General features: G+C 34.5%; 2 protein-coding genes across 3 annotated transcripts in view; both read left to right on the top strand.

Annotated features, from left to right (window-relative positions):
• Positions 1–4,054: 4,054 nt before the first annotated feature.
• Positions 4,055–5,116, top strand: LOC141482761 (uncharacterized). Its single transcript, XM_074176557.1, has one exon. It carries the CDS (start codon positions 4,055–4,057, stop codon positions 5,114–5,116), a length of 1,062 nt encoding a protein of 353 aa, XP_074032658.1.
• A 7,954-nt stretch (positions 5,117–13,070) lies between these two features.
• Nha1 (Na[+]/H[+] hydrogen antiporter 1) overlaps positions 13,071–17,996 on the top strand; it is a 95,273-nt gene continuing 90,347 nt past the window's right edge. The window contains exon 1 of one of the 2 annotated variants that reach the window (XM_074176628.1): positions 13,071–13,238. The gene's annotated coding sequence lies outside the window, so the exon portion shown is untranslated. The remainder of the gene's footprint in view (positions 13,239–17,996) is intronic. The other variant, XM_074176626.1, reaches the window with a different exon arrangement.

The following is a 17,996-nucleotide window of genomic DNA, read 5'->3' as shown; positions in this document are numbered from 1 at the left end:
TTCATGAAAGATATCCACAACTTCCGAAGCCGAATAATAATGTGATAAATCGACCACTAAAAACTGTAGGTTGAATGGAACCTTCCGTAAGAGTCCGTAAGAGGACTAAAGTGGATGATGATGACAATAGTATAACAGTTTTGGGATACTTTCATGCATTTCCAAATGCTTCTCTGCACGAGGCTGAAAGGGAAATAGGTATAACTTTTTGTAGAATTAAATATTGAAATACTCAAAATATAGAAAAATTATTTGCATCAATCAAAATATATATATATATATATATATATATATATATATATATATATATATATATATATATATATATATGTATATATATATATATATAAATATATATATATATATATATATATATATATATATATATATATATATATATATTTATATATATATATACCGGGTGAACCACATTTTATGTGACAGGCAACATCTGGTTTGTTGAAGGAGATACACAAAAATGTTTCATACAAAAGTTTTAGGAGTTCATGAGAGCTATATTTTGATATAATTTCTAAATATACAGGGTGTTTGATGTAGGTGCTACAGACCAAAATTCCATTTTTTAAAATAGAACGCCCTGTATATCATTACATATTCAGATGCTACGTTGAGTTCTGATATCATTTCATGTTTGGTTTTTGAAATTCGGTTACGGCGTTGTTGAGTTATTGCTTAAAATGTAAAGTCTTGAGAACGACTATTATTTTTGAAAATATCTCATACAATTATTCTCTCCGCATCAGATCACATGAAAATTAGTCAAAATTTTGGGTGTTCGAAGTAATGGTTTCAATTTTGAGTTGTGGAATTCAGTCAGGAATCATTTTGAATATGAAACAATTACGAAATTGAAAGAGGTGTATTCGAAAACAAATCTTTAATTAATAACAATGTAAATAATATAACTTGATAAATCATTTCATAAGAATGGTAGGTACCTAGAAATAAGTCATAAAAATTGTTCAAAGTGATGCCCATTATTAGATATTATACAGGCTTCGAAACGTCGAATCACTTCTCTCGTACAAGTCGCTCTTATAATATCAGGCGTAATATCACTGCACGCTAGTCGAATTTTCATTTTCAGATCATCCACATTCAAAGGGGGAGTAGTGAAAACAATATCTTTTAAATAACCCCATAGGAAAAAATCAAGCGGTGATAAATCTGGGGATCGAGCCGGCCACCGAATTGGACCCTTATTACCAATCCATCTATTTGGGTACGTTCTATCCAGATATTCAGTAACAATCTGTGAATTGTGAGGAGGAGCACCATCTTGTTGCCACCAAATTCCTTGTCGTTCTGCTATGGGAATATCTTCCATCAACTGGATCAAATCATTTTCTAGAAAATGTAAATATCGCAATCCATTGAGATTTTCATTGAAAAAGTAAGGTCCTATGATGCGGCCATTGAACAATCCACACCATACATTAATACCCCAAGTAGTTTGAAAATTACTTTCGCGGACCCAGTGGGGATTTTCTTGAGACCAATAGTGACTGTTATGTCGATTCACAACTCCGTTATTGTGGAATCGCGATTCATCGCTCTACAAAATTTGACTGAATATGTTAGGACTTTCATGTAATATTACCTGAATACAAGCAATGAATTCAAGTCGTCGTTCAAAGTCCGTGGGTTTCAAACCTTGTACCAACTGAATTTTGAATGGGTGGTATTTATTTTCTTTCAGAATTCTCTGTACATTAGATTTACTCACACCGACTTCTTCTGCAAGAGTACGGATAGAAACATGTGGATGAATGATAATATAAGCCAACACATTGATCTCTAAATCTTCAGTTCTAACAGATCTCGTATGATGACGATGCTTTATAGTAGAAGGAAATGACCCAGTTCGCAATTTTTCTACAACTCTCGAAAAAGTCATTCGTGACGGAATGGGTCTGTCTGGAAAACGTTCTTGGTATAGACGTTGTGCTTGACGGCAGTTTTTCTGACATTCCCCAAAAATTAATAACATATCAATGCAATCACTTGGACTAAACGCGAAAGGCATACTGGAGTTTTCGCACAAAGAACACAGTTACTGTTTTGCAAAGAATCACTGAATCGAACTGACAAGTAGATACAATTCAACAACATTTGTTACTATGGCATCAACAAGCATAAGCTACTTGATGAAATTGTGCAATATAAAGCAATTCACCCTCAAGTTAGTCACATTCTCAAGAATTTCAATATTATATTCAACTGATATCGATATCGTATCCTAGAGGTGAGAATAATGGTTTGTATTCAGTAGTAGTCTAGTTCAATTTGATAAAAGATATAGACTGGATTCGTGTACGAGTGAATAAGTTTTTTTGAAACTTCATATTTAAGGAAAAGTGCAATAACTCAACAACGCCGTAACCGAATTTCAAAAACCAAACATGAAATGATATCAGAATTCAACGTAGCATCTGAATATGTGATGATATACAGGGCGTTCCATTTAAGAAAATGGAATTTTGGTCTGTAGCACCTACACCAAACACCCTGTATATTTAAAAATTATATCAAAATATAGCTCTCATGAACTCCTGAAACTTTTGTATGAAACATATATATATATATATATATATATATATATATATATATATATATATATATATATATATATATATATATATATATAGAATCGAGAAAGGTTAATGCAGTCAAGCTGCTGGAAAATAATTCCATGAAAATCAAAATATGAATAGATGAGTACTTTATGATCATTCCCATATTGATTTCAATTTAAGAGCCACCGGTAGACAGCTGTTTCAGCCTATTGGGCATCGTCAGTACCGGGCAGGCGGTCCTCGATTGAAGACAAAATGTGAAAAACCAGAAAAGTACTTGATAAAAATAGCTTCGTAAACGCAAGCGAAACATAAGTGGAACCACCTATTGGTGTGACACCCAAGTCAACTTGACAAGTTTTTATGTCAGTGTTGGTGGTTGGTGACTGTGGCAGCGTACCGACACCACTGCTTTGGAATGAATCATGGAAAGATTGGATAATCAAAGGCGACTGGGGGAGTATGAATGAAGCACCGAGCGAGTGAAGATCTCGGGGATTAAGTTGGGATTTTGGTTGTTAGTTTTGGGAAGTGAATAAAGTGTTAAGTGAAGTGTTGCCTTATCATTACACACCGTGGGTCAGCACAACTGGCGACAGAGGTAAATACTAATTCCATTTAATGAAGTACAGGCAAAGAAAAAGTGATATGGAAATATTCGGTATTCAAAATCGCAAGAAAGCTATTTCTATAGGGACGGTTGTTTGTTTAACAAAGACTAACGTATATTTACTGAGTGGATTCATCGGAATTATTTTATGCACATTAAAAACAAGATATACACTCAGAAATATCAATCATGGGAAACAAATGCTTTTAGTCAGTTTTTTTTTCTTCTCATTTTCTGAATTCAAGACAGCAATAAAGCCAACGTAAAAGCATCTGTTATACATTATTTATCAACCAAGTGATGGCATGCGAGGGGTGATGAACATATTGTTTACATTTAATTGTATGTTTATTACAGTACTGAATTCAATTTGAAGAGTGTTACATCCAATTGTAACTAGTCTACAAGTTAAAATCGAGCTGGAAAGTGTTACATTTGATTGTAACTCGTCCACAAACCAAATTGGAGTTGGAGAGTGTTACATTCAATTGTAAGTCGTCCACAAATCAAAAGCGAGTTGGAGAGTGTTACATTCAATTGTAACTCGTCCACAAATCAAATTCAAGTTGGAGAGTGTTACATTCAATTGTAACTCGTCCACAAATCGAAATAGAGTTGGAGAGTGTTACATTCAATTGTAACTCGTCCACAAATCAAATTCAAGTTGGAGAGTGTTACATTCAATTGTAACTCGTCCACAAATCGAAATCGAGTTAAAGAGTGTTACATTCAATTGTAACTTGTCCACAAATCAAATTCAAGTGGAGAGTGTTATATTTGATTGTAACTTGCCCATGTTGAAGAACGTATTATACAGGAGAATCGTTTTGGGTTACAGCATAGCAATATGTCAGATCAGTCCGGAATCAGGCCATTTCTGTGCGATACTATTGAGAAAGCTTCCATCAGAACGGAATGGCAGAAGTGGGTAAGGGCTTTCCAGTTGTATCTGGATTCTGAAAATATTCAGAATAGCTCCAGGAAAAGAAACAAACTATTGCATCTGGGAGGAGTTCAATTACAAGAAGTAGCTTATAACATACCTGGGGCAGTTGCTGAGCACAATGAGGATGGAAATAATGATGTGTTCAAAATATTGGTGGATGCCTTGACAAAATATTTCTCGCCACTTCAAAATTCAACCTTCGAAAGACATACCTTCAGGAACATCAAACCCGGGGAGGGGGAGACCCTCAATAAATTCCTCATTCGATTGAGACAGCAGGCGACGAAATGTTCTTTTGGGAACACGGCAGATGAAGCAACGGAGATAAACATCAAGGACAAAATAATCGACCACTGGGCTCCTTTGGAACTAAAAAAGAAACTTTTAGAGAAGGAAAGAACATTGGAGGAAATTATTGACCTTTGTCAAGTCCACGAGCAAATAACAGACCAATCTAGAGCCATGGACGCTGGCACGATAAATTTGCCGGGTACGTCTGTCAACAAGATATCGGTACGTGACCAAGGAATACAGGAATGTTTCCGTTGCAGGGGAAACCACCTTGGGACAAGTTCCAATTGCCCAGCAAAGAACTCAAGGTGTCACAAATGTGACCTCGTAGGTCACTTCGCAAGCAAATGCAAGACGAAGCAGAGGAAAAGGCCTTACAGTGGGGGTAATAACGGATTCAAAAGAAAAAGGGGAACATCATCACGTGTGAATTACCTAGATCAGCAAACGTCTGATGAGGAAAACCAGCGTGAGGGGAATAACCCTAGGAGTTATGAATGTTTCAAAATCGACAACGTTAGACACCCTAAAAGCCTATTTAAACAGGATGAGCTAATTGAATGTAAAGTGGGAGGAGTGTCGATAACCCTCCTCATAGACTCTGGTTCGAAGGCAAATATTATTAATGGACGTGATTGGAAACTACTCACAAACAAAAAAGCAGTTGTCTGAAATATTGATTTCCAAACAAGGAACACCCTCAAATCGTACGCAGCACAACAATCTTTGGAAATTCAACTTCAGTTTCAAACAACGGTAGGCACAACGGATAAACGGGAAATAGTTACTTCTTTCTTTGTAGTTGATAGAGGAGAAATGTCAATCTTGGGAAAAGATGCAGCTAAACGGCTGGGCGTGTTGAGGTTGGGACTAGGTGTGAATCAAATAGAGCATATATTACCTTTTCCAAAAATAAGGAATGTAAAAGTATCACTGACTATTGACAAATCGGTAAAACCAGTACAACAGCCACTAAGACGCGTGCCTGTTACAGTTGAAGCACTAGTGGAAACTAAACTTAAAGAAGCTCTACAACGTGACATCATCGAGTCCGTAGAAGGACATAGCCCATGGATCTCACCCATTGTCATAACTTACAAGTCGAACGGTGACATCAGACTTTGTGTAGATATGCGCAGAGCAAATCGAGCGATTCTTCGAGAAAATTACCCGTTGCCGGTATTCGATTCCATCATGACAAAACTTCGAAATGCCAAGTATTTCTCGCGGTTGGACTTAGAATGGGCCTACCACCAGATCGAACTTGATGAAGAAAGTCGTCCCATTACAACATTCATAACACATAAGGGAATGTTCAGATATAAGCGTCTGATGTTTGGGGTCACATCAGCGCCTGAAATTTTCCAGAGGATTTTTGAAAATGTATTATCCAAATGCGAAAATTGTATCAATTATCTTGATGATATTATCGTTTATGGAATTACGGAACAGGAACACGACTTCGTTCTAAATAAGGTTATGGAGACGTTCCGGGAAAATAACGTATTGTTGAACAAAACAAAATGCATCACGAAGGTTCAGCAGCTACATTTCCTAGGACATAAATTATCACATAAAGGAATAGATGCGGACCAAAATAAGATCAAAGCGATATTACAATTCAGACCCCCTTCGTCAAAAGAAGAAGTACGCAGCTTCTTAGGACTGGTTACTTATCTTGGAAAATTCATACCAGATTTAGCGACTACAACTGAACCACTCCGGCAACTCACTAGGCGGGATACCAAATTTATTTGGTCGAAGGAGCATCACAGTAATTTCGAAAAACTCAAAAAAGCCTTGACGAGGCCTCCTACTCTGAGTTATTTCGATCCATTGAAGAGAACCCGATTAATAGCGGATGCCAGTCCTTTCGCATTAGGTGCAGTGCTTCTCCAATTCGAAGGTGACATACCAAGAGTTGTTTCATTCGCAAGCAAGGGTCTATCGGACACGGAACGCCGCTACTCTCAGACGGAGAAAGAAAGTCTCGCGTTGGTTTGGGCGGTCGAACGATTCTATTATTTTTTAACAGGCCTAGAATTTGAATTGGTTACCGACCACAAACCACTAGAAGCGATATTCAAACCGACATCGAAGCCTCCAGCTCGCATTGAACGCTCGGTACTACGACTACAGTCTTTTAGATTTAAAATCATTTACCAAGCAGGAAAAGAAAACATCGCGGACTCCGTTTCAAGACTATGTCAGGTAAATAATATGGGAACGACCGATGAAGAAAGTGACCACCATATATTCTCAATTATCGAACAGAGCACCCCAAGGGCAATGTCAATTACAGAAATCACAGCGGAAAGTCTGATAGATCCAGAGTTAGCAGACGCAGTGAACAAAGTCAAGGATGATAGCTGGGAATCGGCGGATAAGAATGTTTTTTTCCCTTTCCGTTTTGAATTGACTACCCTCGGACCAATTCTCCTCAGGAACAATAAAATCGTTATACCAGCGTCGAAGAGGCCCCAAGTACTTAATCTGGCACATGAAGGCCACCCAGGTGAAACAATTATGAAACGTCGACTTAGGGCCAAGGTATGGTGGCCCTTAATTGACAAGCAGGTCGAACAATTTGTGAAACGATGCAGGGATTGTCTGTTGGTTAGCCGACCTGAAAAACCCCCACCAATGACTCGGCACATGTTCCCTAACGGTCCCTGGGAATACCTGGCCATTGATCTCATGGGACCGCTACCGAACCAAGAACAAGTTCTGGTTGTAATTGATTATTTCTCACGATACCAAAGCGTTAAGTTTCTGAAAACAACAACGTCTGCTGTTATTATCAATCATCTAGAAGAAATATTTTGTCAACTTGGAATCCCGAAGTCCATTCGAGCAGACAATGGTAGACAGTTCTCTAGTAAGGAATTTCAGAAGTTTTGCGAAGAAAACAATATCCAGCTAGAACACACACCACCGTATTGGCCACAAGCTAATGGAGAAGTTGAGAACATGAATAAATCCTTGCTCAAAAGGTTACAAATAAGTTATAATAATAGACGAGACTATAAAAGCGAAATCAGGAAATTTATCATGATGCATAATGTAACTCCCCATGGAACAACTGGGAAATCACCGTCGGAATTGATATTCAACAGGAGGATAAGGGACAAAATCCCTTCGGTAATTGACCTCGTTGGAGAAGAAATCGACCAAGAAGCCCAGGATAATGACTTGATCAACAAAGAAAAAGGTAAAAGGAAAGAAGATGGAAGACGGCAAGCAAAGAATAGTGACATAAAAATAGGGGACAAGGTTGTTACACAAAATATGGTGATTCCTCATAAGCTCACTTCCAGGTACAATCCCATAGAATACGTAGTTACACAACGGGTTGGAAATGAAGTAACCCTTGTTGGAGATGGGAAGACAATGAAACGGCATGTACACCACGTAAAAAAGATTCCTTCGGATGAAAATGCTGAAACAGGAAGTATACACACCACCTCATGAACTTTCAATAATACTAATTATATATTTATGATTTTCAGCCACCGGACAAGATGAAAGGCCGGAACAAATGACTACCGCCAACAGTGAGCCCGGACAACTAGAGCCACCAAACGGTCATCCACTAGTCCAGCAGTTACCCCCTAGGATAGAGCCATTGAAGCTGATGAAAAGGGACGGAATGTGGCAGCGTACCGACACCACTGCTTTGGAATGAATCATGGAAAGATTGGATAATCAAAGGCGACTGGGGGAGTATGAATGAAGCACCGAGCGAGTGAAGATCTCGGGGATTAAGTTGGGATTTTGGTTGTTAGTTTTGGGAAGTGAATAAAGTGTTAAGTGAAGTGTTGCCTTATCATTACACACCGTGGGTCAGCACAGTGACCAATCAACTATTCTTATTTTGATTTTCATGGAATTATTCTCCAGCAGCTTGACTGCATTAACCTTTCTCGATTCACTATCATTTCTAGAAACATGTGGATTCGTTTTCCGATGGCATTTCAAGTTAGCTTCCCAAATTTCTGCTACCGCAGTTGTCGGTTGATTGGTTTTTCTGGGTATTTAATCCGTGAATGTGATATTATTTCTAATTTCACCGACGTTTCGACAAAATCTCATTTGTCATCATCTAGGTGTGCTGTTACGTGTTCAGAAGTTAGTTGACCCTGCTCGATTCACTTTTTCCTATATTGGTAAACTGGTATTCGTTACGTGTTCAGAGATATATATATATATATATATATATATATATATATATATATATATATATATATATATATATATATATATATATATATATATATATATATATATATATATATATATATATATATATATATATATATATATATATATATATACTGCTGTAGTCTCTCACGCTTGCGGCTGATTTTTGTCAGAAGGACAAATGGGTTTAAGACTGAGAGGTGGTAGCGGATGAGAGTATGATAAGTATTCCATACATTACACATCAATCACTGTTATTTATCTAGTTTTTTCTGCAATAGTGTGAAAACAATGTTGTCATGAATCTATTATCACTCATGGTGGAACATTTCTATACAAATATGGCAGTTGTTATTTTCTAATGAAAACAACATGTGATAATGTAGATATTGTATTGTGAACTGGATAATTATTGATTTTGTAAACACATGAATATCTGTAATTTGATTTCATGGTTTCAGAATTGTTTTTGAAACCAATTATATCTCATAAAAGTGAAGGTTATCATGTGTGAAAGATGAAATATTCATTTTGACCAATTTTGCAAATTCTAGCGTCACTTTTTATTCAAGTAATAATGATATAACCCCAGAGAGCCATATTGTCTACAACCGTTTTTTTATTGTAAATCTACGACTTATTGGGAAAAACAAAGGATCCAATATACAGGTAGTTTATTTTATCATGTGGTAACATTGCTATATTCTGAATGAAATAATATAATACAATATAATAAAAAAAATAAAATTCCTTTTTTAAAGAAATATGTTGACGATTTCATCTGTGCAATACCTTATGACAAATCTAATGAAATTCTTGATGTTGTCAATAGATATGATAAAAAGTTACAATTCACTATCGAAATAGGAAATAATCAGACCCTTCCTTTTCTTGATACAAGAGTTATTCCTAAAACTGATAATTCCTTGATTACAGATTGGTATGTCAAACCTACTAATTCAGGAAGATGTATCAATTACTATTCCTTTCACAAAAAATCAGTTAAAATTAATTTAATACTCTGTTTGAAAAAAAGAATAGAAAAATTAGTACATCCTTCCCTCAAGCAAAAAAATCTCAGATTTCGTAGAGACATATTGATCGATAATTCTTATCCCAGAAAACTTCTTAATAAAAAAATTTTCAATACTGGCAGTAATACTAATTCTGATGTAATTAACAGAAATGTATGTAATGATAGTTCACCTATCAATATTTCTTATAAATCTATACCTAACCTTCAAATATCATAAAACTTTTTCATAATGAACAAAATATCAAAATATATGCCAAAATATGCCAAAAAAATATTAAAACTATAAAGAATTTGAATACTAAATTGAAAGATGAAGCTGATACAACAAAAAAATTCAAATGTGATTTATAACATTCCTTGTAACAATTGTAACTTGAATTATATTGGAACAACATCTAGAATTCTTAGTGATAGAGTAACTTCACATAAAAGTGATATAAAGCTCGATAAAAAATCATGTGCATTAGCACAACACTCTATAGAAACAGGACATGAACCAAATTACTCTAATATCAAAGTTTCACATACAGAAAAAAATATTTCCACACGCCTTTTTCTTGAAAAGGTGGAAATTAATAAGTCTTCTGATTGCATGAATAAGAAATCTGACATTAATAATCTCAGCAGTATATATAGTAATTTACTAGAACTACATCAAAAACATAATAGTAATGAAAGATGTATCAATCAATAACTCTTTCTTTACAGTAAAAAATTATCAAATCATCATACCCATTGGAAAATGACATTTATGTGAAGGTATGACATTTGTCAAACCCACAAAAAAATCGTATACATGTTAACTTTTACGTCAATTTATATCTTCAATTTATTGTTTTTCACTCATTTTTACTGTAAGTATGATTTGTAATGTTATTCAAAGGCGAAAATATTCAAAAATCATTAAATTATAGGCCCTGAAGCCCTGAATATATATATATATATATATATATATATATATATATATATATATATATATATAAAATCTAGAAAGGTTAATGCAGTCAAGCTGCTGGAAAATAATTCCATGAAAATCAAAAAATAAATAGATAAGTGGTTACACTTATGTTTCGCTTGCGTTTACGCAGCTATTTATATCAAGTACTTTCTTGGTTTTTTCTCATTTTGTCTTCAATCGCGGACCGCCTGCCCGGTACTGACGATGCCCAATAGGCTGAAACAGCTGTATACCGGTGGCTCTTAAATTGAAATCAATATGGGAATGATCAAAGAGTACTTATCTATTTATTTTATATATATATATATATATATATATATATATATAAATACAAATAGAGATTTTATCAAGTGTGCATGATATAAATCAAAAATGAAAAATTCGTGGATACAACACTCCAAACAGGGGGGCAAACCGCGGACACGTGTTTCTGGCTATTGGCCTCATCAGCGCGGTGCAGCCAAGTGTGAAGATGGGCAACACTTGTTTGCCGAAAGCAGGAAACAACACAAACGCACAGAGTCAACAACAGGAGCCAACCGCACATTTGTGGTTCCAGTTAGAAAACCCGGAAGTCACGCAGGTAGCTATAGCTGTCTACGTGGTCGTGTTAGATGTAGCCTGGGAATTCTAGGTTTTCTAACTGGAACCACAAATGTGAGGTTGGCTCCTGTTGTTGACTCTGTGCGTTTGTGTTGTTTCCTGCTTTCGGCAAACAAGTGTTGCCCATCTTCACACTTGGCTGCACCGCGCTGATGAGGCCAATAGCCAGAAACACGTGTCCGCAGTTTGCCCCCCTGTTTGGAGTGTTGTATCCACGAATTTTTCATTTTTGATATATATATATATATATATATATATATATATATATATATAATAAAAATTTCTAAACAATTTTTATTGAAACAACGATAAAAATAAAATAAACACAACAATAAAAATTAATTGGCGCTCTGGGGCGACTTCATTGATTCAAGTGGCGCATTTGCTTTTTCAGCTGCACGAAAACCCGGAAAAACCTGCAGCACCACATCATCTGAAGATCTTGATCTAACAATGTCCTCTCTCTCATAAAACAAAATGTAGGGTGTCTCCAGAGGCTCCAATAAATTCAATGCATCGCCAGAACACTTCGTGACACGACTATCGTCAAACTTAAACCAGTCCGTTTCTTCTTTGACCAAGGCGTAATAATGACCAAATTCAACGCCAGAACCACAGTGAACAATGAATGCATGAATATTATAACAGTGGTCTGCTAGTTTGAAATGTTCATCTATTTCGAACCCTCCAAAGAGTTTCTTGCTTCCGTTAGAGGTTGAGTCTTGTTTGAAAATTATCAGTGTTATTATTAGATTGACTGGTGCCTCAGATATACTTGTTTCCTTATAACAGTCAGTTAGATTGGCGCATGTTTGACAATACAGTCGATCATCACCTGTTAAAAATTCCATTTTCAGATGATTTAACAATAAGCTTTGCACGGACTGGTAATTAGTCGTATTAGGAAAAGCTAGATGAAGTTCCAGAAATTCACATAAGTTTTCGGTACTTCTTGAACATTTACCACAAAGTAAACAAGTGAGGATTTTTCCAGCAAAAGATTTACAAACACAAGACGAGATGGGTTGTACGGAATCATTCAGTCCAGAGCGGTCAGGAGTATTGATTTTGCTATTGTTTTGCTCACGAAGAGTATTCAACAAGAACCCCAAGAATTCGGAAAAAAAAATCTTGAAAATTGAATAATCATGTTTTGTTCATTGCTATTTGGTCGAAAAAAATCGCGTTGAAAATATTTTTAACACGTTACTTCGGAAACATCATCTTTTAATACTCTTGACAACCACTGAAAATGTCTCTTTTAATGACAGTTGTACAAAAAAATGTTTTTTCTTTCTACTCATCCATCATCATCCAAAAAATGTAGGAATCTTCCAAACGTCGGAAAACACCAATACTTTCAAAATAGATTATGAAAAGAAGTAACTTTCCGACACATCTTATCTAATAACTTATTTGAAATTGATTGCTTCCTTCCTTTCTTTGGAAGATTCCCATATTTTTTGTATTAAGATGGTGTAGTAGAAAGCCAAAAACATTCTTTCCCAAAAATTAATCACTCCTAAAAATATAACCCTTTCAATTTTAATTATTTTTGTTTACGTAGAAATGAATCTTATTCATAGGTTCTCGAATTAATTAACTGATTTTAGTGAATCATTTGATTTTTTCAAAACTACCAATATCAAGTTATTCTTTGAATGTTTTCGTCATTTATTGATCTCATCAATCTCTAATTCATATTAAATCTGTCCACGGTCAGTTGCTTGTAACTGTATTAATCCAATACATCGCAGAGGCATTTGACAATGTGTGACGTAAACCAATTGACAATCGGGAGAAGTATCATGTGCAGGTATACCTAAATACATATAATCAGAACGGTGGCCAGGTACAGTAGAAAGAAGTAATTAGAAACTCGGCTGTTACGAATATTTTGCCAGCGAAATAGTATTGACGACACTTGTTTGTGATCATAGAACTACGAGTGTTTATTAAAAACTCTTCTTGGTTGCCGGCTTTTTCCAAAAATCAAGGTGAGTATTATTTATATTAATTACGTTTTGTCGTTGTGATTGAGTTGAATAGTTTCGCGAACGATACTGTCCTGTTCTAAGAAAGTAACAATTGGCAGGAATTAAAACATAGAATCGAAAATGACTTTTCCAAGATAATTAAATGACTGTATTATAGATTGCTGTAGATTAATTTCGGAAAAACCAATTACTAACTTTTCAGCAGCAATGAAACTTATTCACCGCACTTCAATCAAATTTCTATCGGTAAAAACTCCACCATTATGTCAGCAGATAAAACTAATTATCTTGATAAGCACTTCAAATGGAACTCACTTATATATTATCTAGTGAAAGAACTTCGATGTATTCTATATAGATTCAGGCAGACATTCTATTCTCAAAATTCTTTATCAAAGTTTAATAGAATCACACTTAAACTATGGAATAGTCGGACGGAAAGGAGTTTCTAAAACCGATTTAAAGCCACTTGAAGTAATGCAAAAACGTTTCCTAAGAACAGTGCTTTTCAAAAGCAACAGATACGCGAGTGACGCTATCTATGAAGAGTCTGAGATTTTTGATAAGTATTCTTTTACCACATCGCTACAACTCAGTTCTTCAATAGGACTGAACTTATTGAACCTTCTCATAGACTATACTACGAGACAAAAAAATGATTATTCAGTACCTTTCGCTTCGAAATCAATAGGCCAGAAATGCTATCAATATTTAGCACCAAAAGTATTTAATCTCCTTTCCGAAACACTGCAAAACGAAACGTCAACATTCAGATTCAAAAAAGATTTAAAACTATTTATAAAATTATCGCCTCGTCATTATATACGGTCAATAATTGAAAATTGAAAGTAATTTCAGATATTCATAATGTTATTCTAAGTACACTTAGTACCTGTATATCGGTATATTCGAGTATTTTGAAATCCTAAAAGTTCATATTTTTTATCTCCATATTTATTATTTAACATTTTACATGTTCACACTTTTATACAGGGTGTTCCTTAAACACATGCTAATATTCAAGGAGGTAATTCTTAGACCCATTTTAAGAAAAAAACTTTCTATGAACGTATGTCCTAAACGCCTTAACTTTTGAGATACAGGGTGGCAAAGTTTTCAAAAATAATCAGTTTTTTAATAATAACTGAGATAATTTTGTAGACATCTTTGGCATATTTGGTACATTTGTCCCATGCCTCAAGACGCATTTTCTGATGTACACAAATTTGTATTTTTTCAAACAGTGGCATCCCTACAGGTTTCGCATTGAATACTTTTGGGGAAAAAGTACTACGCCAATGCTTTCTTTTCAAAATAAAATCATTTTTAAAATCCTCATTTAATTTTGAGAAAATTTGATTTCCTGGTATTTCTTTGTCCGACGCATGATTTTCACTAAAAAAATAAAAATCGACAGAAAGCAAATTAAGAAATTAGATCAATTCTGAAATGAATGAGAATCTGAAAATTGCTTCATAACGCATTACCAATTCCCTAATAATATTTGAAAACATAATCTGCAAAATAATAAATTTTTCACAAAAACGAGTTTTATTTTATTTTGTGACAGCGAGTCTAAACGAATAGCACAAATCTGTTAATCAGTAATAATACCAAAACTTATTATAAAAATTGTTGGAAGTGGCCACCTGCACTTAGTATGCATGCTTCCGCCCTTCTACGCATGGAATTACGCACCCGTTCAAATATTCCCGGCGTATTTCGTATAGTTTCATACGAGGCAACTATTCGCTCTCTTAAATCTTCTAAAGTATTAACGGGAGTTTTATACACGAAAGTTTTAAGGTGACCCCATAAAAAAAAAATCTAAACTGTTGAGATCGGGGGATCTTGCTGGCCATTGCTGAGGTCCTCCGCGACTTATCCAACGATTAGGATAAACTGTATTTAAATGGTTTCGGACAATTACACTGAAATGAGCAGGGGCGCCATCGTGCATGTACCATATTCGATTCCTTAACGCAAGTGGCACATCTTCCAATAACCCAGGTAAGTCTTCTTCGAGAAAGTGTACATAAGAACGACCATCAAGGCGTCCTGGTAGAATAAATGGGCCTATTAGATGATCACCTATAATTCCTGCTCATACATTAACCGAAAATTGGTGTTGGAAATGGGTTTCGGTTATTGCATGGGGATTTTCTTCAGCCCACACATGATTGTTATGGAAATTTTGAATGGCATTCCGAGAAAAATTTGCTTCGTCTGTGAACATAATTTGTGTCTCAAACTGCGGATTTAGTGCAATACTTTGTAGATACCACTGACTGAAGTTCACACGCTGTGGAAAATCTCTGGGGAATAATGCCTGCACTCTTGAAATATGGTATGGGTATAACAAAAAATCAACCAAAATACGCTAAACAATTTGATGACAAATATCCAGAGTTCTAGCGATCTTCCTCGTACTCGTCTCAGGATGTTCCTCAATTTCTTGCAGCACCGCTTCCTCAATTTCAGGAATTCGTACTACACGAGGTCTACCTTCCGGAGTCCCTTTCTTGAAACTACCAGTTTTCCCAAGTCGACGATGAATATTTGAAAAGGTTCGGCTATCTGGTAAGGCACGATTAGGATATCTTTCCTGATAAATGCGCCTGGCTTCTGTTGCATTACCATCGGCAAGGCCATATACGTAATGCATTTGCGTCATTTCCGCATTCGTATAATTTACCATATTTACTGATATTCAGGAAAACAGCGGACTACCAAAATAACTTCAATAACACTTCAAAATCAATCAAAACGCGCTGTGACAGTTTTTAACACCAACACCTTACTTTAAACCAACATCAATATCAGCTACTGACGAATGTACATACAGAGAATTCGTTTTTTATTGCTATGGTGGGTACGCTGTTTTTTCTGCTTTTAATCTTTAAAAGAAATCACATATCGACAAACTCCATATTTCCAAGAGGTGCAGTAAATAAATTCTGCTACACGTCATTTATTCCAGGATAACTAAATTTATTTATTTATTATTAAGCGGTGCTGCGTTATGACGTAATTTTAATTGAGAACAGTGCATCTGACAACAAACAAATACCTTTTAGATCCTCAATTATTTTGCAACAAATCTGATCTCTTAGTTTGCTTTCAGTCGATGCACGATACCGCATCAGATTTTTAAGGAATTTATCCTTGAGTAAAGCGATTTTTAATTTTTTGAGCGAAAACCATGCGTCGGACAAAGAAAACCCTACAAATCAAATGTGCTCAAAAATGTATGGAGATTTTAAAAATAATTTTTTAATTCAAAATAAAGCAGTGGCGTAGTATTTTTTTTGCCAAAAATATACATTTCAAAACTCGTATGTACGCCACTGGCAGAGAAAATTAAGAAAATTGTACATCAGAAAATGCGCCTTGAGGCATGGAACATATGTACCAAATATGCCAAAGATGTCTACAAAATTATCTCAGTTATTATTAAAAAACTGATTATTTTTGAAAACTTTGCCAACCTGTATCTCAAAAGTTAAGGCGTTTAGGACATACGTCCATAGGACGTTTTTTCCTTAAAATAGGTCTAAGAATTACCTCCTTAAATATTAGCATGTGTTTAAGGAACACCCTGTATAGTATGGGATATACGTTTAGATTATTGTTGAATAGACATATTCTTAGTAAACAATTAAATATTGTCTAGATTATTGTGAAAAAAAAATCTGAAAGTTATAAACAATTAAAGACCCTAAAAAGCAGTGTTCGGTTTTGTTGTTTATAGTTCGTAAACTATAAATATTTTTGAATTTAAAAAAAAAGTTCCGACTACCGAAACGCGCCATTTTTAGGTTGCGCGCAAGGCCTCTAAGCGAGTACGTAACTTGAAAATAATTTTTTTAAGGTACTTGAAGTGAATAGAAAAATTTGAATAATTTGCGATATAATCTAAATAACATAGAGAGCTGATTCCCATAGGAATTTTTCATTAAAGTTATTTTTTCAATAATATAGACAACTGTTAATCAACAAAATTTTCTAAAACTTTCTTTATCGTTCAAAGTAAAATAAATATTTGAATAATTACCGTAACATTTTTTCGCTTCGTGAAGCTCTTCTTAGATCCATACAAGAGAAGATTGCATGATAAAAGATTCGAAAATTTCAACACTTTGTTTATAATATTTCTTTTAAATAAACAAAAAAAGAAAAAACACAATAATGTTGTAACCATTTTTTTCATTCATTATCATTTCATCGTTTTTATGTACATAAGAGATATTTATGAAGTGAAACAAATGATTTTTGTCTTCATTTGTTTATAAATTTTTTATTAACAAATAGACTATTTCAATATTAAAAAAAAAATGTCACAACTCTATAGAGAACTGTCAATTATAATTTTTTGAAAAACAAATTTGTTTAATAATAATATTTAATCATTTTTAATCGGTTTTTTATATATCTACTGTTTAAATTATTAGTTGAGATATTTTTTTCAAAATCATAATTAACAGTTGAATACAAATCAACAAAATAAAAAAAATCCATTGACAATTTCATTGTTCAATAATTTAATAATTTGTTATAAATAAATTCTCAACTTAGCTTTATTTTTTCTTGAGATTTGTAAAAATAACAAAAACAACCACGAGCATAAAAATACCGAATTTTTTTTTCCATTATTTATTCAATTTTGAAAATACAAGTGCTGCAAAAGTTGCAGCAGCTGATCCATTTGTTGACTTTAATGCTTATATAACTTTTAAACTGTTAGAGATACGACAATAA

The sequence above is a fragment of the Leptinotarsa decemlineata genome, unplaced genomic scaffold, assembly GCF_025532065.1.
Source record: "Leptinotarsa decemlineata unplaced genomic scaffold, Ldec_3_MD MMD2_tig00001973_RagTag_RagTag, whole genome shotgun sequence".
In the NCBI taxonomy this organism is placed as follows: Eukaryota; Metazoa; Arthropoda; class Insecta; order Coleoptera; family Chrysomelidae; genus Leptinotarsa; species Leptinotarsa decemlineata.
This window is presented reverse-complemented; position numbering and strand designations above follow the sequence as displayed.